The 21,482-nt window shown below is 33.5% G+C and overlaps 1 protein-coding gene and 1 pseudogene across 2 annotated transcripts; both read left to right on the top strand.

Annotated features, from left to right (window-relative positions):
- The first annotated feature begins 4,907 nt into the window (after window positions 1–4,907).
- Window positions 4,908–8,356, top strand: LOC137835399 (inactive TPR repeat-containing thioredoxin TTL3). 2 transcript variants are annotated; one of them, XR_016521134.1, is made up of 7 exons: window positions 4,908–5,865; window positions 5,958–6,153; window positions 6,562–6,746; window positions 6,827–7,160; window positions 7,250–7,470; window positions 7,549–7,655; window positions 7,735–8,356. XR_016521134.1 is itself a non-coding variant. In XM_068643883.1 (7 exons), the coding sequence occupies exons 1-7, from the start codon at window positions 5,267–5,269 to the stop codon at window positions 7,888–7,890; spliced, it is 1,779 nt and encodes a 592-aa protein (XP_068499984.1). In that variant the 5' UTR covers window positions 4,908–5,266; the 3' UTR covers window positions 7,891–8,356. The 2 variants fall into 2 exon arrangements, 1 of the variants encoding a protein (XP_068499984.1); XM_068643883.1 differs by having other exon boundaries at window positions 7,269–7,470.
- A 9,402-nt stretch (window positions 8,357–17,758) lies between these two features.
- LOC150027561 (uncharacterized) lies at window positions 17,759–18,448 on the top strand (annotated as a pseudogene).
- Window positions 18,449–21,482: the final 3,034 nt, after the last annotated feature.

Below are 21,482 nucleotides of genomic sequence, written 5' to 3'. Positions count from 1 at the left end.
ATAAGAATTGTATGCCACTAGTTCATTATTTGGTGTCATCCAATTTTACCTATTTATATTATTTCATTTTAAAATGATTTGTAAACAAAAATAACAAAAAAAAACCAATAATTTTTTTGCATTTTTAAAAAAATAAAACACTCAAAGTTTGTTAATTGTGTTATAAGAAGAATTCTTTGAAGTGGCAGTTGATTGAGTTGAAGAGATAGTGTTTTTGTCTGAAAAAAAAAAAAAAAGTCTGTGATTACTGAATTTACGAACACATAATCTAAATGGGGCAGAATTTTGGAGTCCTAATAGTTCTAGTTTATGTAGTTTTTTCAAGTCGTGTTGCAATTCTTGCTGTGTACCGGTACTGGGCGAGACTGGCACCCATCTGGCTGCTCGATGCCCAGTCAACCTGGCCGAGGGACCGAAAGGCCGAGACCCCTTGAAGACTTGGTCGAGTGACCGAGAGGCCGAGACCTTTTGGAGACTTGGCCGAGAGACCGAGACCGTTGAAGACTCAACTGAGACGGGTATTTGGCCGATGGCTGGCCCTCATCACGAGAATTTGGCCAATGGCCGAACCCCATTACAATTAACGCTTAAACCGAGATCAGTGAAGCTAATCCATCATCAAGAATTAGGTAATGCAACCCTAAGCGCGGTATCCACCTCGATAAACGGGCCCAACAAGGTAGGCCCACTAGAATAATATAAATAGCACGCATTTCAAGGAGTAAGGTATGTCATTATTACTGTTCACCTACCTGAGAGCTAACCACCCGCTTTACTGACTTGAGCGTCCGAGTGCCTTCGCAGGTACCCCCACCATCTGGTGATTCGCCCGACGATCGAGTGCCGAATACCGAAGGACAAGCAGAAAGCAGAAGGACGAGAAGAATCATAGTTCAACACCCAGTCACCTGCCCGATCGAAGGAAAGAGAAGAAGACTTCAATAGTTCTCTAAGTCCCATCTCCCTAGCAGGAACACTTGTTGTGACAAAGGTTAACATGATAGTGAAATTATGGGAGATACTTTTTCAGCGAGGTAGGATGTTTTGGAATTTTTTTTCTTTGTTCAAAAGTGTCTGATAAAGTGAGTTTTGGATAGAGTGTCCACTAAACAAAATTTGTGAAGAGAATGTTGTTTTGTGTCTTGATCCAATGTTTAAATTTTTATAGGGGAATCTTTTTCTGGCAGATAAATATCGTAGGGTGACATAGGGTAATGTGATCCAATTGTTATAGCAAGTGTGATAATGGTGGCCACTTGTAAAAAGAACAAAACTACACACAAATAACAAAACAAATCCATAACCACATTGACACAAAATGAACAATGAAATGGCATTTATAGTTTTGTTAAGGTTTAACCAAAATTTGTAGATAAAAAAAGTAGTTAAGTATTTTGGGCTAAGTTCTCTTTTAGCATGGAAAGAAAGGTGGCAAAAGTCAGAATTAGAATGGGGACAAGAAGACAGTAAATATAAAGATACAATGTGATGGAGTCATTGATCCTTCAAGTATATTTCTGGTCAAAGTCTCAACACTTTCATCCCATCATCTAGTAAGGTTACTCTACCACTTCTAATATCCTGTCACGTATTTAAATACTACATTATTACTTTGTTAATATTAATATTATTTTAAAAATAGAAATAAATAAAAGTTGAAGAAATATAAATTAGTATGTAAAATTAATTTTCAAAATATATGATTAAATATGAATTTGATTGAGAAAACTTAATTTTGATCTGTTTGGGTTTTTTATTACAATGATATATTAAAAGGAGATGTGATGGTTGGCAATAGGGTGGAAGTGGATAAAAAAAGGGATGGGCCCCACAGAGTCTCTGCTTTGTTGGAGGGAATATGATGGGCCCAGCTGGCACTGCACATGTCCATCTGCCACACTGTCTCCTCTTCACACACATCACACCTCTCTCTTTTTTTATTCTTCACTTTTCACTTTACTCCCTTCACTTACACTTATATCACTCTATGCCAAACCCACTCTTTCCTCAAATCTCATTAATTCACAACAATCACTTCTTCAACCTTAATCACCAACTATTACCTTCTCCAATTCAGATCATCTTTTTAAATTATAATCACACCAATTTTAACTAAGCTGTTATATTAGGTGGTTCTTCATACAAGTAACTATAACTTAATACTTAATCAAACTCAATTCCCACAATGTTTTTGCCATTAGTAGTATATCTAAAGGTGAATTACTTTAGTTTTTTTATTTAGATTTGTTACATATAATCTTTTTAGTTCATAAACACTGAAATTCTTACATTTATGTACATCTTTAACATACTATTTTATCTATTTTAATATGAATTTAATAAGGATGACTTTATAAATTTTTAATATTTTATTTTATAATAATTATGTCTTTTGGGTTTTTTTTATCTCTTCATAAACATAAATAAAAATGAATTTTATTTTATTTACTTATAAAATTATTGGTCAAAGCTCAACCACCATTCTATACATATACTTGATATTCCTTATTTATCTGTTGATATTCCTTATTTATGTGGAGAAGAGTGATATCAATATCATAATGAAAACACTTGAATCATTTATTTAACTTTCTGAAATGCTGATAAATTATTTTATTTTCTTTCTGTTTTATAAAAGACTAAATGATAATAATTAAACTGATTATAATAGTATTCATTTTTAACTAAATTAATTAAAATAGTTATTATAATATGTATATGCATATACATATATTTTAATCAAAATAATTACTATATCATAAACAAAGATGATTAATATAGTTTTTTATTTGTAAATAAATGTTGTATGTTTATAATTTTCTCTACATGTTATAATTGTATTAATATTTTAAAATTTGTAAGATACTATTTTATATTATAAAATTTTCAATTATATATATTTTTATATTTTGTATGTTATAATATAGTTTTAATGTATCAATAAAATTACAACTATATGATATCATCTTTTTGTTGTATTATATCTTCAAAATTTCACATCAGTTATATATTCACTTAATGGTATACTAGATCATTATTATGTGTAGATATGCAGTCATATAAATTTTTCATTCCATAAAACATTTAATAATTTTTTTAAAGAAATTGACATTTTCAAAACATATTTATTTTTCTCTTATTTAGATATGGTCTTAATACATATCATCTCATCCATAGTCATTAATGATTTCAATGTCTCTCTTTCATTTGGAGATAATTTTAAAAAATACAAATAAATGTATTTTACAAAATGGATGAATATAGTTGTATTTTAAATCTAAATTTTGTATAAAAAATTATATTTTACCATATACATAAATTAAATTAATCAGCACAGGCATAACTTTTATTAAATATTAAATTGTTAATGATTTTATATAAAAAAATAAAATATATTGATTTCATTTTTAAATTATAATTTATATAATTAAGATTATTTATATAAACTATTATTAAAATTTAATAAAAATAAGAAAATAATTTATATTTTAAATCATATACTTTACTTTGATTTTGATTTATATAAATAATGTATTAAATACTTTTAGATTAATATTAAACTATATATATGATTTTGAAAAAGAAATAAAAACTAATTAAAAGATATTAAATAATGTTATATTTAGTAGAAGATATGGATATAATTTAATGTTTTCCTTTCTTATATATAATTTAAATTAAACAAATTATTGTCAAAGTTGAATTTCAAACTATTTTTTTTTAAAACTTTTGTAGTCGTTAGTAACTTTTTAAATCTTTTTTATTCCTTAAAGTTACATTATTAAACAGAATCATTTAATTTGATTTTTCTAAGTCATGATTTTAGTGACCTCTATTATAATTTTTTTAAAAAAATAATTTTATTTTAAGTTTTAGTATTGTTTTTAAAAATAATTTCTTTGTTAAAAAATAAAAAATACTTAAAAAATTAGAAAATAAATAGACGGGAGTCTCCTTTTTCAAATTATATGTTCTAATTACAAATATAAGAGAATATAATCAAAGAAACATTCACATAATAAATTGAAGTTATGTACCAAAACTTATGGTTGAAATAATAATTTAAATGTGTTTCCAGGGACTTATAGTCAAGTTTATAAATAAAGGAATAATATAAGTTATACAAACTAATTTAAAAAATAAAGTCTTTTTACATGTTTTTTAAAATTTTTTTAACTAGTACATAAATTAATTTTAATTTATAAAAGATAATTTTTTTTTCTATAGAGATTTATGAAAATATTCATTTAAATATATCTATGTATAATAAAAATTCGTAAGACATTAAATTTAAAGGTGAAGTCTCCTAAGATAATATATATATATATATATATAGACATAACTAATTTTAAGTTTTTGTACGATTAAACTTTGAGTTATTATAAATATTATATTTTTAAGTAATTATATATTCTTTTTAAATAATTAATATTTTTTATAAAAATGAATATTGTTACTAACATGATTATTTATATATTTTTTTTTCAAAATTAAACAACTGCATCTGAGTGTTAACTTTTTAATGGTGAAATTAAATTTGTAAAATTAGAACCAAATATAAGGAAAAAAAGTATCCCATTACTATCTTTATCAATACTTTCCTATACAACAAAAACACTCTAGGAGTAAAATTCAATTGAAACTTTATGTTTCTCTTTTTTATGTTCCTTTTAGTTTTTCTTACTTATTTTGAAAATGTTACAACAATTTTCTTTAATGTGTTTTGAAAATTATCACAATATACTTTTCAATAAAAAATAATTTTGATAGTAAAAAAATGTAATTTGAGGAGATTTTAAGAGTGTTTAGTGTAATCTATTATAAACAATATTTATTGTAATACTTTGACTTAACCTTTTGCTGTAATTTATAAAAGAATAAAGTTATAAAGTGATGATAAAAATAATAAATATTTCAGGGTAAATAAAGGAGCACTTTGCATGGATGAAATGATGATGTTGAAGGAAAAGGGTGAGAGAATCTAGAGAGTAGAGAGAGAAAGTTAAATAGTGACAAAGAAGGAAAGTTGATTCTAAATGGAGAAAAACTGGAAGCTCCTACACTTTACCATTTACAGTATCCCTCTCAAAAACTCTTCTCTCCACTCCAAACCAAACCAAAGCAAACACACAATACATATTCCATCCCATTCCTGTAACCTAACAACAACCATTCTCTTCAAGCTTTTTTTTCAATCTCATATATAACAAAAAACAACCTTAAAAAACAAAGAAGAAAAACACACAAACATAGAAGCACAACAACAATGTCCAACACTCTGCACCAACACCAACAAAATCCCACTCTCGAATCAAAACGTCTTGATCCGGGTTCTCAGGTTTCCCGTCCCGGCCACCGGAGATCGGTATCAGCCGGAGCTCCGTTAATCTACTCTGGCTGCTCCTCTCTGATTCCGACCGGGAACATTTGTCCTTCAGGAAAGATCCTCAAACCGCTTCTGCCCTCCCGGGGACCCAACCGGACAGACGTGCTTGGCTCCGGCACAGTGAACTATGGTCGTGGAAGCATAATGCGTGGTGGCTCCGGCACCTATCCCGTGCCCGTGGCTGTGCCCGCAGCCGCGTCCCCGCTCACAGTGAAGCGGGCGCTCGGCGGGTCCGATCCCGAGGAGGTGAAGAGGGTAGGGAACGAGCTGTACAGAAGCGGGAACTTTGCGGAGGCTTTGGCATTGTACGATCGCGCCGTGGCCATCTCGCCTGGGAACGCGGCGTGCCGGAGCAACCGCGCTGCGGCGCTCACGGCGCTGGGGAGGCTTGGCGAGGCCGCCAGAGAGTGCCACGAGGCTGTGAAATTGGACCCTGCTTATGCTAGAGCTCACAAGAGGCTTGCCTCTCTTTATGTAAGGTAATGAATGCAATGAAATTTTGGATTTGGATTTGAGTTTGTGTTTGGGTTTGGTTTTGTTGAGATTGGAATTGGAATTGGAATTGGTTTAGGTTTGGGCAGGTTGAGAATTCGCGGCGCCATTTATGTCTGGCAGGGATTCAAGAGGATCAGTCCGAGGAGCAGAAGCTGTTGTTGTTGGAGAAGCATGTGAATCGATGCGCAGATTCCCGGAAATTTGGTGATTGGAAGAGGGTGCTTAGGGAATCAGAGGCTGCCATTGCCGTTGGAGCAGATTTTTCCCCGCAGGTAGCCTCAAGTTTTTATTTTACCATGGTTTATTATGTTGGAGAAGTCTTATAAAATTAATGGCGTGTCTTCGCTTAATAGCTTAAAGTTTTATAATAGTGAAGTTGTGATTGGTTTCTGATTTCAAAAACTGTTTCTAGTTTTCAAAATAGGTTTAGAAGTTATTTTAGATTTTGGATGAGAGATTGATCAGCAAGAGCTGTAAAGTTATTCTAGACGACAGTCTTCAAAATCGAAAAGTGAGTATAGAGTCAAACCGGCTCTTGGTTTGTGGTATGGTATTTGAGTATCTACGATCAAGTATAAAATCATTCTTGTGTCTTTACTTGATAGCTTTAAGCTCTTAGGATAGTTGGTTTATGACAATTTGTATTGGATTGGACTAACTTGTTGGACTTTTGCTTTCAGATTTTCGCTTGCAAGGCAGAAGCTTATTTAAAACTGCATCAACTTGAGGATGCTGAATCCAGTCTCTTGAACATTCCGAAGTTTGAAGGCTTTCCTGCAGCATGTTCTCAAACCAAGTTCTTTGGTATGGTTGGTGAAGCCTATGTTCCTTTTGTGTCTGCTCAGGTTGAGATGGCCTTGGGGAGGTAAACACTGAACACCTTAGAGTTGAAATCCTAAGCTAAATAAAACTTTTGAGTGAGGAATGAATGATGGATTGTTGCAGGTTTGAGAATGCTGTTGTGGCAGCTGAAAAGGCTAGCACGTTGGATTACAATAATGTTGAAGTTGGTCGGATTGTAAATGTTGTGAAAATGGTGGCAAGAGCTCGTTCAAGGGGCAATGATCTTTTCAGCTCTGGCAAGTTTTCTGAAGCTTGTTCTGCTTATGGTGAGGGCCTCAAGTATGACAACTCCAACTATGTTCTATATTGCAATAGGGCAATTTGTTGGTCTAAACGTGGACTGTGGGAACAATCGGTTCAAGACTGCAACCAAGCTCTTAACATTCAACCAAATTACACCAAGGCTCTTTTCCGTAGGGCTGCATCAAATTCAAAGGTGAATCCACTAGTACTGTGCATGTTGGGTGTGTGTGTGTGTTCATTGATGTTTTGTTCTCTGAAGTTGATTCATTGTCGTTTTTAAAGATGCATGATCATGTTGCAGCTTGAAAGATGGGCAGATGTTATTAAAGATTATGAAGCCTTAAACCGCGAGCTCCCTAATGACAAAGAAGTTGCTGAGTCTCTTCGTCGGGCTCAGTTAGCATTAGAAAAATCTCGGCTAGTGATATATGGTACCAAGTTTGGAATTGAAGTTGAAGAAATCTCAGCATTAGACAAATTTAAAGCTGCAATTGCTTCTGCTGGTAACTATACAAATATTTTGACTCTGCAATTTTCTTGCTTCATTGGTAACTTTTTAACAAAAATCTGAATTTTTTCAGCTGTTTTGGTAGTTTATTTCAAAGAGGCATCAAACGAACTATGTGAGGAAATATCTCCATTTATAAACACCTTGTGTGTTAGATATCCATCTGTTAAATTTATTAAGGTACACAAGTAAGTGTTTTCTTTGTACTTCCTAAAATAATTGCCATATTTGTCTAATTTTCTTTCAAATTTAATTGAAGGTGGACGCTGAGGAGTGTATTGCAATAGCAAAAAGTGAGATCATAAGAAGTGTTCCAACTTTTAAAATTTATAAAAATGGTGAAAAGGTGAAGGAGATGATCCAGCCAACACATCAGTTATTAGAGGACTGGATAAGAAGAAGCAGAAGTCTGTAGATTTTAGAAGAATTCATACTTATTATTTGCAACCAAAAACCACAGCAATATTGAAGAAGGTGCTCCAAGAATGCACCAAGCCCTGTTTAGTTCAAATTAGGAATTCCAGCTTTCCCTGTGATATACACCCACATGGATACCAATTTTTCAGGAAGGAAAACCACAGATAGATTTTAGATAGCATTTTGAAATCATATATGTATATCTTTACCCGGAAAGTGCTGTGCCTCTTCCCTCCATGTCCTTCATTTTTATTGCACCAGGTTAAGTGAAATGTTCTAATCTCACACAAAACATATTATTGTTTTAGATTTAGATCACCTCAAACAGGGAAAAGAAACCGACAATGGCGATTTTCCCGAGGACAAATTTGATGCTGTTTCCAAATCATGCTTGTACGTGAGAAACAGTTGGTCTGCAAAACATGAAACAGATGGGTTTAGTCCTAAACTCATTAGTTGCCTTATTTAGTTCTTCAATGTTTTATTACGCCAACATATTTTGCAATTTTTTGATACTGCACCCTGATCTTTGGTTTTTTAATGTTTATACAACCTTTTTTCTTTTTAAGACTGTGCAATGCAATTCTTAGGAGTCAAAGTGTCGGAGTAGGAGTGGAAAAAGATCACTAGAAATTCGATGAAACTTTAAGGATTGTTGTCATAATTTACTCCTGTTTAAAATGCCTGTTTATGTAAGTGGTAACCATTAGTTAGGGATTTAAATATTGATTTTTAGAAATTATAATGGTATAATACCGTAATTTTTAGCATTTTTTTAACATAATTTCCAACAGAAAAGTTCTATTATTGATTCCTTAATCATTGTGATTAAGGTACTCGATGGTAACACGTGTGAAAACTTGAGAAAACTTTTGCATGTTATGACATAAACTACTTTTTCAGCCTTGTTAATTACTCTGTCGAAATATTATTGTAAAACGTTGATTGATAATTATTCTAAAGAAATATTTTTCCCCTCCTTTCAGTGAACATGGAAAAACCCGTGGTATGATAATAAAATATAAAAATATTAATGTTAGAATTCAATTTAAAAGTTTTATATGCGTGAATAAAAGTTATTAAATTGTTTGCCTAACACATGTCCTAAACTTAATCAATTCAATCTTAATTAAATTGGTTTTATATAGATCAACTTGAAAAAAACTCAATTAAATTTGATCCTTTTGAATTTCACCTTAATAATAAATTTGTACAAAAGTAACCTTTTTAACACCCTTATCTGCCACAATAGCTATAATTCAGTAGCAGGCCAACACTGCAAGACGCTTACACATTAAATGGTAGTTGGTGGAGTCTATACGAGGACAAAATGTACGTATATTCTCCAAATACTTTTCATTTTCAGTTTGTCAACTATTAAATAAACGAACGTATATACTTCATTAATTCCATGACTAACGTAAAACTATTCTTTGTTACTTCTTTAATTCACGTATTATATACGCGCGTGTATATATATATATATATATATATATATATATATATATATATATATATATATATATATATATATATATTTCTTTTTCAAAATAAATAAATAAATAAATGAGAGCATTTTAGAAATGTTTTCATATGTAAAAAAAAAAAAGTCATAAACAATTTCCGTGACACTTAAAAATTTGCCTTTCAACCCCTAAAAAAAATTCAGACCAAGTCTCCCCTCCTAAGCATATGTATATAACATGTCACTATACCTTCATATATGGTTAGACGTATGCCTTTTGATGACTTGTAGGGTCACAAATGAGCAGGTTATAATCGAAACAAAATTACTCTCAAGTTGCAGTAACTACAATAATATAAAGATTTGCTTATAGTCTTAAATGTTTGTGAAGAAGAAGGATGGGTAGAGAATACAACAAGTGTGTTGTGCATTAAAGTGTATAGAGCCTAAAAAATTAATCTCACACACATTAGCAACACTAGTTTAAAAGACGAAATTTACGACCCGTATAAAGATGGTTCATAAAGAACTATTGTAATGAAAGAGGCGGTGATATTTTTGTAATTTTTTTCATTTTTGTCATTTTTAACGACGGTTCCCGTCTGAACCATCGTTATATATGCATTTCTGTGTGATCTGTGACGGTTCTCTTCTAAACCGTCGTTATATGTCAGACACAAAACCTATTTATTCGGGCGAGACTCCCTTTACACTCTCACTTTCCAACTCACTTCATCTTTTTCCTCACTCCACTTCTTCTTCTTCCTCATCACTCTCCCTCGCGCCGCCCCTACAACCTCCATCCCACCTCCCCCGCACACTCAACTCGGCCTCCCTTGCGCACTCTTCTCTACTGCCCAACGCCACTCAACCCTGCCACTCCCTCCCGTCGTGCGTTCTCCATCAACGCATCGCGCACTGCGCCCCAACCGTTAGGGTGCGTCACCTCCCTCTCTCCCTCCTCCACTACAATCGTGAGAAAAACACTGAAGAACGCCGCACCGCTGCTCCTCTGCGTTGGTGGACGTCTGTGTCGCTAGTCCTCCACACTGCCGCCCTCGTGCCTTCATTCACCCGCGCTAGTTTTTCCTGCTAGGTTAGTGTTTTAATATTCTTTATTTTTTATTATTGTTTTAAAATAGTTTTTACTTTTTTAAATTAGTGTTTTAATATTTTTTAGTTTTTTTTAGTATTTTAATATTCTTTACTTTTTTTTATTAGTGTTTAATACTCTTTACATTTTTTTAATTAATTTGTGAATGCAATATGTTGATTTTGAGTCCTAGGATGTCCGATCTTCGACAATTTGGATTTTTTTTATAATGAATTAGATAATATTTGTATACATTGAATGCATGGATGCTGAGACTTAGGTGTTAGAATGTATGCCTTTAAACTAGAGGGAGGATGAATGGTTTAAAGGGGGTTTTCGCAAACTTTTTAGGATAGAATGAAATTCTTTGCAAGAAACCAGATTTAGAAATTCAGTTTGCCAAGAACAAAGCTCAAAACAAAACAGCAACAGAAAAACAATCGGTTGTTTATACCAGTAAAATAACAACAACTGAAATTAAAGAGTTTAAGGAAGAGAGAATTGCACAAACAGTTTATACTGGTTCACTCTTAACCCAAGAGCTACATCCAGTTTCCCAGAACCCACTGGGGAATCCACTAGGTAATCAAATCCAGATTACATACATACACCACCAAAGAAGTGACCTTGATCCCCTCAAGACACACACTTCCTTTGGCTCAGCACATACACCACCAAGAATGTTGATCTTGACAACCTCAAGAGCACAACCCTTCTTGACTTTACAACACCAGAATGTACACAAATCACAGAACGAATTACACTGTTACAGAATCAACTGAAATCAATATAGAGTAATCCTATTCCACTTCTCTCTTGAATAACCAAAGCTCAAGTTCAAACTCAAATGCTTCAAAACTCTTTGAAAAACTCAAATATGTTTTTTTGTCTTGTTGTTTGTTATAAAACATTAACAAACTATTTATTGTATTCAAACCTTGATCAAAGCATTTAAAGTAGGAGCGTATTCAGTTATGAAATCAATTAAAGCTCTTTTAACAACCAAAACTGTTTTCTGTTAGGAATCCAAACAAACAATCGGTTGAAATAGCGAATCAATCGGTTGTTTGGGTTTGACAGCAAGTCAACCATCCAAAACTGTTTTCAAACTTTTTCAAAAACACCTAAGTATAAAACAATCGGTTGTTTCGATAAAACAACAGGTTGTTTTTCACTTAGTTTGAAAAACACTTTAATTTTAAAAGATTTGAAAACACTTAAGTTTTAGATTCAACAAAGAGGGGATTACAAATATAATCTACCCCAGATCCTATTCTAAAGCACCTCAACAACAACAAGCACATCCAACCTTCCATCAAACACAAAGGATTTGGATTCTTCAAAGCTTGAACACACTTGATTCAACAATCTCCCCCTATTTGATAAAGACAAATCTCTGGTTGCTTGTGTTGGACTTGTTTGACTCTGAAGCAGTTCCTGCTAAACAAAGTTTAAGCAAAGCACAATATCTCTAATAGAAGGTTAGAGTAGTAAATCAAAAACAACATATCAGCAGAATTAAAATACCAGCATATCAGCAACAAAGCAGCAGAATTAAAGTTCACTTAAACAAAACATAGAGTTTGCAGAAAATAAAAGACAACACAACATAAAATCTCCCCCTATTTGTCTTCAGAAATAGACAATAAGAAGAGGTAAAGAGGCAATTGTTTCAGATTATACATAATTTAAAAGCAAAAGCACTTAAACTGATACAGGGCAAAAACAATCGGTTGTTTCGAGCATTCAACCAATATTTTCCTTCAATCATCCTTGCCATACTAAAGTTCAAAGATCTGGTTCTGAACAACTTCAATTTGTTCATCCAGGGTCATAAACCGAGTATCCATGCTATTGAATCTGTTGTCAATGCTCTGGAAATTGGTCACACAAAGATCATGGAGATTTCTTTGATTTTCGGCAAAGCCATCAAGCCTATTCACCATGTATCTTTCAAAAGAAGACATAGAAGGCATCTCATCAACTTGATGTCCTGCACTTGTTCCAGCTTCAAAGTTAGTTGCAGGATGATCTTAATTGTGAATATCCATATCAGCAGCTTGATCTTCTTCATCCAATCAACAGCTGCAACACTTGATGAACCACCATGATCACCATCTTTGCTCACCCATTTTCCATTTATTTTGGTGAATCCCATCTTGCTTAGAGAGCCATTATTCATTTCTTGTGTTGATTTAACCAACTCAGAGGTCTCATCTTCAAGATTCACTTCAAAATAGAGCAATAATTTAGAGATTAAAACAGCATAGGGATAGTGGTAGTCACTTAACCTCATGGATTTTTGCATATGTTCTTTGATGATATGAATCCAGTTGATCTTGATCTTCTTCATGATGCAGTAGATGTATACAAGGTCTTCTTCTGTTAAGACAGAATGGTTGCTCCCCCTTGGAGTTAGAATCCAAGTTACAATAAGAGCAAGCACCCTTTCATCCAACTTCAAGCCTCCAACAGAACAAGTTCTCACTTGGGCTTGTTAATTCTTCAAGCAACTCTTGTAGTATTGGACTTTGTTGAAATCCTCCACTACTCCAAGATTTCCCTTGTTGGTCCTTAGACCAACATATTTTAAACCCGTTACTGCAACCCACACATCATGGGTAATCTCCATGTCTACACCTTTCACATGAGAAACAAGGTTGTTTCCTTCAAACTTAAGGTTGGTGTAGAATACCCGAATTAAATCAAGGTATATGTTTCCCTTCATCTCCAAGAATCTTCTCAGGAACTGATCTTTTAGAAGCTTTCTCACATTGTCAAGCTTTTGACTTTTCAGCCAATCAAAGGAAACAACTTTGGGGTTGTTGATCACCTTTGTGCTTGTTTCAAAATGATATCTCTCAATGAGCTCATTATCCCCTGAAAACCAGCCCTCAAGTCTCCCTCCAGACCTCACAACTCTTGTTTTGATCCTCTTTGATGTAGGAAGAGTGGACTCCATGATAGCAGAAAAAGAGGCAAAGGGTCTCACACAAAGAGAGCAAGAGATGTTGCAAGAGATGACTCAATTGATTGTTCTTGTGAGAGAGAACAACTACACCAGAATTTAAAGAGATACTGAACCTTACTGCAATTAAATGATGTGAGTGAGTTTCAGTCTTCAAAGAGAAAAGACTTGACCAAGAACTACACAGAAAACGTCATAAAAAGTAGAAAACCACATAGTCATCACATGTGATCTTTGACTAGTCATAAAGTCTCTTGAATTTTCAAGATTTTGGAATATATTCCTTTATGACATGTTGTAACTTCCTCTAGAACATGACCAGGCTTTCAACACAGCTTTATTGACTCAAGATCCTTTCATAATTGAGATTTGCAACCAAAAAAATTCAAAAAGAAATTAAATCCATTCTTTCACAATGCTGCTAGAGAGGAAACAATCAATTGTTTTGAGGAAACAATCGGTTGTTTTTCTACAGCTTTTAGACAGATTGAGTTTTTCAAGTATTGACTGAGAATGATTCAAAAACAGATGTAATTATTCAGAGAAAGAGTTTTTAAGCATGAGATAGTAATTAACAAATCAAAGGCATAGTTAAGGAAGGTCTTATCTTTTTATGAGGTCCCTTCTATGAGTCATTTGTTTGTGATCAAGAAACTTCTTTTGACTTTTGAAAAGACTTGGATTGGTACATAACATTGATTCAGTTCCAGTGTTAATCTCTTCCTTTCAAGAACCTGATCAGATGACTTAGAGCCTCATTTTCTTCTAGATTCCCTGCATAAACATGAATTCAAGCAACAAGGTTTGGTCCTCTTACAAATGTGGGTCCATTTGATTTATTTTTATCATTTGAAACCTCACAACCTTTGGGAATCCATTTCATAAAACCTCTGGGAACAAAATATTTCCTTATTTTGCAGAATCTGATAGAATGGCCTCTCTTCATGCAATAAAAGTATGTAACAACCGGTTGTTTCGACTTAACAATCGGTTGTTTTACTGACAGGTTTGAAAAATTCTTTGAAAAATTATCTTGCTTGTTCTATGGATTAAAACCTAATCCAGCTCTTCCAAAAACACAATTTTGAGATGCCAAGACATTCTCAAAGTTAGATTTTCCTTTTGAAATCTTATCCACAGTACTAACAAGATAATGTACTTTCTTTTCAAGATTTTCACAAATGAGAGTGTCACACTTGCAAGAAGAGTTTTTGCAATGATTTTCCAAATTTTCAAAATCACTTTTTGATTTTTCCAGCTCTTCTTCAAGTGCCTTAACTCTCTTTTCAAGCCAGTTGTTAAGCCCTTTCAAACGATTGTTTGAGAGAACCAATCAGTTAGCTTCTTCATGTGTTTCTTGAAAAGCTTCAAGCAATTTACTATAATTTTCAACATTTAGGGAAGCACATGAACTTACATCACTTGAGCTACATGACTCATCATCTCCTTCTGCAATCAAGCATATGTTTGCCTTTTCTTCTTCACTTGATGATGAGCTTGATGAGGAGACTTCATTCTCATCCCAAGCTATGTATGCTCTTCTTGACTTTCCCTTTTTCTCCTTGTGGCTTGATTTTTTTTCATTGCTTTCTTTGTTTGGGCAATCTGCTTTAATGTGCCGTTGTTCACCACAACCAAAGCAAGTATAGTTGTTAGAATTTGAAATCACTAGTTTTCTTGTTGTCATACCTTTCTTTGTTGACTTCTTTGTTGCGATTTCTCTTCAAAAATCTACTAAAATTCTTGGACAGCAAACTAAAGTTTTCTTCTTCACTATCATCACTTGATTCTTGCTTGCTTTTGTGCTTGGCAGCTTTCAAGGCAATGCTTCTCACATGCTTGTCTTCACTCTCTTGAACATTGAGTCTATTCATTTCTAACTCATGTTCTCTAAGCTTACCAAATAAAGAAGCCGTTGTCAAGGATGTCAAATCTTTTGACTCAGAAATTGTTGTCACCTTTGGTTGCCATGATCTATCAAGATACTTGAGGATCTTGATGTTTAGCTCTTCTTTATCAAAGGTTTTCCCAAGGCTCATAAGGTGGTTGATGATGTGGGTGAACCTTTTTTGTACTTCAGCGATTGACTCACCTTTAAGCATTCTAAAAATTTCATATTCCTGAATTATAGTATGCTTTCTAGCTCTTTTCACATCATTGGTTCCTTCATGAGTCACCTCCAAAGTGTCCCACATCTCCTTGGCCGAAGAGCATTGAGAAATCCTGAAAAATTCATTCGAATTCAAGGTAGATGTTATGATGTTCTTAGCGATACAATCAAATTTGGCCTTCTTGTTTTCAGAATCAATCCATTGAGACCAAGGTTTTTCAATGGAAGATCCATCTTTTTCAATTTTTTGGAATAAAAGGACCATTTTCAATTGCATCCCAAATTCCCTTGTTAAGAGATTCAACAAAGATTTTCATCCTAACTTTCCAGAATTGGTAATTCAAACCACAGAAAGGAGGTGGTCTGTTGACTGATGCACCCTCTCCAAAAGGTAGTTTTTCAGCCATTGAAAAAAGATTTTAGGATCAAACTTGAGTATTTTTCAAGTACCAAGCTCTTGATGCCAATTGTTAGAATGTATGGCTTTAAACTAGAGGGGGGGGGGGGTGAATGGTTTAAAGGGGGTTTCGCAAACTTTTTAGGATAGAATGAAATTCTTTGCAAGAAACCAGATTTAGGAATTCAGTTTGCCAAGAACAAAGCTCAAAACAAAAAAGCAACAGAAAAACAATCGGTTGTTTTGCAGAAAAACAATCGGTTGTTTATACCAGTAAAATAACAACAACTGAAATTAAAGAGTTTAAGGAAGAGAGAATTACACAAACAGTTTATACTGGTTCACTCTTAACCCAAGAGCTACATCCAGTTTCCCAGAACCCACTGGGGAATCCACTAGGTAATCAAATCCAGATTACATACACACACCACCAAAGAAGTGACCTTGATTCCCTCAAGACACATACTTCCTTTGGCTCAGCACATACACCACCAAGAATGTTGATCTTGACAACCTCAAGAGCACAACCCTTCTTGACTTTACAACACCAGAATGTACACAAATCACAGAACGAATTACACTGTTACAGAATCAACTGAAATCAATATAGAGTAATCCTATTCCCCTTCTCTCCTGAATAACCAAAGCTCAAGTTCAAACTCAAATGCTTCAAAACTCTTTGAAAAACTCAAATATGTTTTTCTGTCTTGTTGTTTGTTATAAAACATTAACAAACTATTTATTGTATTCAAACCTTGATCAAAGCATTTAAAGCAGGAGCGTATTCAGTTATGAAATCAATTAAAGCTCTTTTAACAACCAAAACTATTTTCTGTTAGGATTCCAAACAAACAATCGGTTGAAATAGCGAATCAATCGGTTGTTTAGGTTTGACAGCAAGTCAACCATCCAAAACAGTTTTCAAACTTTTTCAAAAACACCTAAGTATAAAACAATCGGTTGTTTCGATAAAACAACAGGTTGTTTTTCACTTAGTTTGAAAAACACTTTAATTTTAAAAGATTTGAAAACACTTAAGCTTTAGATTAAACAAAAAGTGGATTACAAATATAATCTACCCCAGATCCTATTTTAAAGCACCTCAGCAACAACAAGCACATCCAACCTTCAATCAAACACAAAGGATTTGGATTCTTCAAATCTTGAACACACTTGATTCAACATTAGGGTGTCCGACCTTCGACAATTTTGATTTAGTTAAATAATGAATTAGATAATATTTGGTTGATGCTGAGTCTGGGGGTGTTTGACCTTTCGGTAATTTTAATTTAGGTTTATAATGAATTAAATAGTTTTCTTAGTTGGTTAACTCTATGGATCGAAGTTGAATTAATACACCATGTATAACTGATGCATATGAAAGAGGGGTGGAAGAATTCATACAGTTTGCACAACATAATGCCGTTAGTAATCATAACGGAGTAAGAATGAGGTGTCCTTGTGTAAATTGTTTGAATGGAAGAATATTGAATGTTTATGAGATTAGAGATTATCTTTTATGTGATGGGTTTTGAAAATTATACAATATGGACGTGACATGGTGAATTGTTTCACTTACCAAGTGTTTGCCAAGCTTCAGAGTTTGTTAATTTCCCAATGAACGATAGATTAGAGGACATTATTCGTGATGTGAGAGCAAAATATTTTTGTCAAGAGGGTTTCAAAAATATGTCTAATGATGCAGAGACTCCTTTGTATCCTGGTTCAACTAACTTCACACAATTATCAACAGTGTTAAGGTTGATGAATTTGAAGGCAACGAATGAATGGACTGACAAAAGCTTTACAAAATTACTTTAACTGTTGAAGAACATGCTTCCAGAAGGAAATTCATTAACCAATCGAAATTATGAGGCAAAAAAGATTCTTTGTCCGATGGGAATGAAATATAAAAAAATACATTCATGTCCTAATGATTGTATTTTGTACACAAATGAGTATGGTAATTTAAGAAGATGTCCCAGGTGTGCTTTGTCACGTTATAAAGTTAAAGTTGGTCAAAAAGAATATAATGATGAAGTCACAAAGGAAGGTTCTCGTGCTAAGGTTGTTTGGTATCTTCCAATAATTCTAAGGCTTAAGCGTTTGTTTGCAAATGCAGATGACGCTAAAAACCTTAGGTGACAGGAAAATAATAGAAAATGTGATGGACTACTTTGTCATCCAACTGATTCTTTGCAATGGAAGAAGATTGATAAAGAATTTCCTGAATTTGGAAAAGAATCAAGAAACTTAAGACTTGGATTGGCTACTGATGGAATGAATCCTTTTGGAAATTTAAGTAGTAATCATAGTTCATGGCCCGTTTTGTTAGTGATTTAAAACTTACCTCCTGCTTTGTGTATGAAGCACAAATACATGATATTATCTATGATGATCTCTGGTCCAAAACAACCTGGAAATGACATAAATGTTTATCTTAATCCATTGATTGAAGATTTGAAATTATTGGGGAATGAAGGGGTTGATGTGTTTGACGCGTTTAAGAATGAATCTTTCTGATTGCATGCAATGTTATTTTGTACTATCAATGACTTCCCTGCATATGGAAACTTTTCAGATTATAGTGTGAAAGGTCATAAAACATGTCCAATATGTGAAGAGAAGACATCATGTGAGTAGTTGAAACACGAAAGAAAGACCGTGTATCTTGAGCATCGTAGATTTCTAACGAAATACCATCCATATCATAGATTGAAAAAAGCTTTTAACGGATACCAAGAACATGACTTTTGTCTTACTCCCTTAACTGGCCTTAAAATTTATGAAAAGATAAAAAGTGTTAATGTGAATTTTGGAAAAATGAAGAAGAAGCAATCTGTGACTGAAATATGGAAGAAGAGATAAATCTTTTTTGATCTTCCATATTGGTGTAAGTTAGATGTCAGACAATGTACATATGTAATGCACGTAGGAAAGAATGTGTGTGACAATTTAATAAGAACACTTCTGAACATTAAAGAAAAAAAAGGATGGTGTGAATGCACGTTTGGATTTGATTGAGATGAATATATGAGAGGAATTAACACCACGAGAAGTTGGTAAATGTACATACTTACTTGCAGCGTGTTACACTTTTTCAAAGAAATAGAAAACAATTTTTTGTTAATGTCTTAAAGGTGTTAAGGTACCACAAGTCTACTTTTCAAATGTTAAGAATCTTGTATCTATGAATAATTTAAAACTAATTGGTTAAAGTCTCATGATTATCACGTTCCAATGCAACAATTACTACCGGTGGCTATTAGTGGAATCTTACCAAAAAAATTAGGCATACAATCACTCGACTATGTTCATTTTTCAATTCGATATGTAGTAAAGAGATTAGCTCTTAGAAGTTAGATGAACTTGAAGAAGAAATTATTGTTATCTTGTGTCAACTCGAGATGTTTTTTCCTCCATCTTTTTTTTTATATCATGGTACATTTGGTTGTTCATCTTGTAAGAGAAATCAAATTATGTGGGCCAGTTTATATGCGATGGATGTATCCAATTAAACGATACATGAAGGTTTTGAAGGGATATGTGAAGAATCAATGTCGTCAGGAAACTTCCATTATTGAAATACATTCAAAAAGAATCTATTGAGTTTTGTTCTGAGTACTTGTCAAAAGCCAAATCTATAGGAGTTCCTAAAAAATGTTGACACTCTCGTAGATTGATAAGTAAATATTCAAAAAGTGTACATGTCATAAGTAAATTTGGAGAAGAGGTTCAACAAACACATTTGTATATCCTGAATAATATTGATGAGGTGTTACCATACTTAGATACACACAAAGACATTGTCAAATATAAGAATCCAAGGAAATAAGAAAAATGGGTGTTAATTGAGCATAACAAAACTTTCATGTCATGGTTTAAGCAACAAATCAAGAATGATCCATCAACATCTGAAACATTAACATGGCTTGCAAATGGTCTTAAGTTTGATGTTTTATGTTGTTCTGACTATGAAGTAAATGATTGTTTGTTTTACACAAGTCTCTAGATCATAGAAGTACAATGCAAGTGGAGTCACTTTGGAGGCAGATTCCATGTAGTTTTCAACTTCAAAAGATCAAAATCATGTTGTGGGTGGGATCAATGCCTTATTATGGTGTCATAGTAGAAGATTTAGGAAGTTAATTATACCAAGTTTACTATACTTGTTTCAAAATGCAAGTGGGTTAAAAATATGACTGGTGTCAAAGTTGATGAACCAGGAATGACTTTGGTTGACTTTCGAAAGATAGGTTATCATGACGAACCATTCATAATGGCATATCAAGCTTCCCAAGTTTTCTATATTCAAGATCCTACGTCTGAACACTGGTTTGTTGTGCTACATGGAAAAAAGCAACATTATGACCCAGAAGATGAAGAACCAAACAATGACATTTGTGAGATTGAATCACTTACAAGAACGAAGATCAATAAAGAGTACAAGGAGGTTGTTGATGTTGTACATGCAATTAGAAATGATCATGATGAAAGAATATATACTTGTATGTGAATGCGTTTCAGGTTTAGTTTTACAATATATAATATTTATTATATTTCATATTCTTGATGCTTATCATATTTGTTTGATAACATGAAAATGGCAGCTAATGAAGTTCCTCGTTCAAGAACTGGTATGAAGTTCCTCGTTCAAGAACTGGTAGAAGATCTACAAGATTAAAGATTATGTGTATGAAGATAAATAAAGGTAAAAAAATATCATTGCCTATTGATGTCAACACTGGTGTGGCCAATGGGCCAAATGTAAAGAATTTTAACAATTATCTCAGAGTAGTTGCTCATGAAAGGATCTCTATCTTAACTGATTCTTGGGATCATGTCACGTCACATTTTTCTTCTATTGAGGAAGGAAATAGTGTAGATTCTTTGAAGCCTCCATCCCCACAATCCTGACGTGAGAAATGGAAGAATGTCTGTCTAAAGCCATTAGGGACATGAAATCCTGAGGAATCACAACGAACAACTGAACGAATCGTAAGAAATATGTTCTCTATGTGTTATTTTAAATTCAATGTGTGTTGAAGTTTGAAAATTTCTTTTCATTTGTTATAGGATTCTCTTATTGAGCAAACAACACAGGGGACTTTTAATCCATACAATTGCGAGGATATTCTTAATGTTGCTATTGGACGACCTGAGCACCCTGGATGTGTTCATGTTGCTAGATATGGGGTTGAGATTCGGTCATACTTTGGACCCTCATCACATTACAAGGAACATTCGTTCAATCAACCTAGCCAGGAGTATTTGCTTCAATTACGACAATAGATAAAGGCTGAGGTAACTCAAGAGATTAGAGAAAGCTTAATGGAGGATTTTAATAAGCAAATGGATAAGGAGTTTGAAAAACGGTAGGAGGGTTTAAGAATCTCGCAGCAACCACCTACTATGGTACAAGATGACTCGCCTCCTATTAAGAAAGTCAACACTAAAGGGAGCTGTTCGGCGGTTGATCTATCGGGGGATGACTTTGGCTCAACTAGCCAATGCGAGTTATATGTTGATTATGATTCTTTCACCTGATTCGTTACCC

Source organism: Phaseolus vulgaris, chromosome 5 (genome assembly GCF_051622355.1).
Source record: "Phaseolus vulgaris cultivar YP4 chromosome 5, ASM5162235v1, whole genome shotgun sequence".
Classification (NCBI taxonomy): Eukaryota; Viridiplantae; Streptophyta; class Magnoliopsida; order Fabales; family Fabaceae; genus Phaseolus; species Phaseolus vulgaris.
This window is presented reverse-complemented; position numbering and strand designations above follow the sequence as displayed.

What these genes read in the sequence shown, in the direction of transcription:
- LOC137835399 (XM_068643883.1), top strand. Translation starts at nt 5,267, where the DNA reads ATGTCCAACACTCTGCACCAACACCAACAAAATCCCACTCTCGAATCA. An exon ending in GTTGAGATGGCCTTGGGGAG is followed by an intron (nt 6,747 to 6,826) that starts GTAAACACTGAA and finishes GGATTGTTGCAG; the next exon opens with GTTTGAGAATGCTGTTGTGG. An exon ending in AGCTGCAATTGCTTCTGCTG is followed by an intron (nt 7,471 to 7,548) that starts GTAACTATACAA and finishes GAATTTTTTCAG; the next exon opens with CTGTTTTGGTAGTTTATTTC.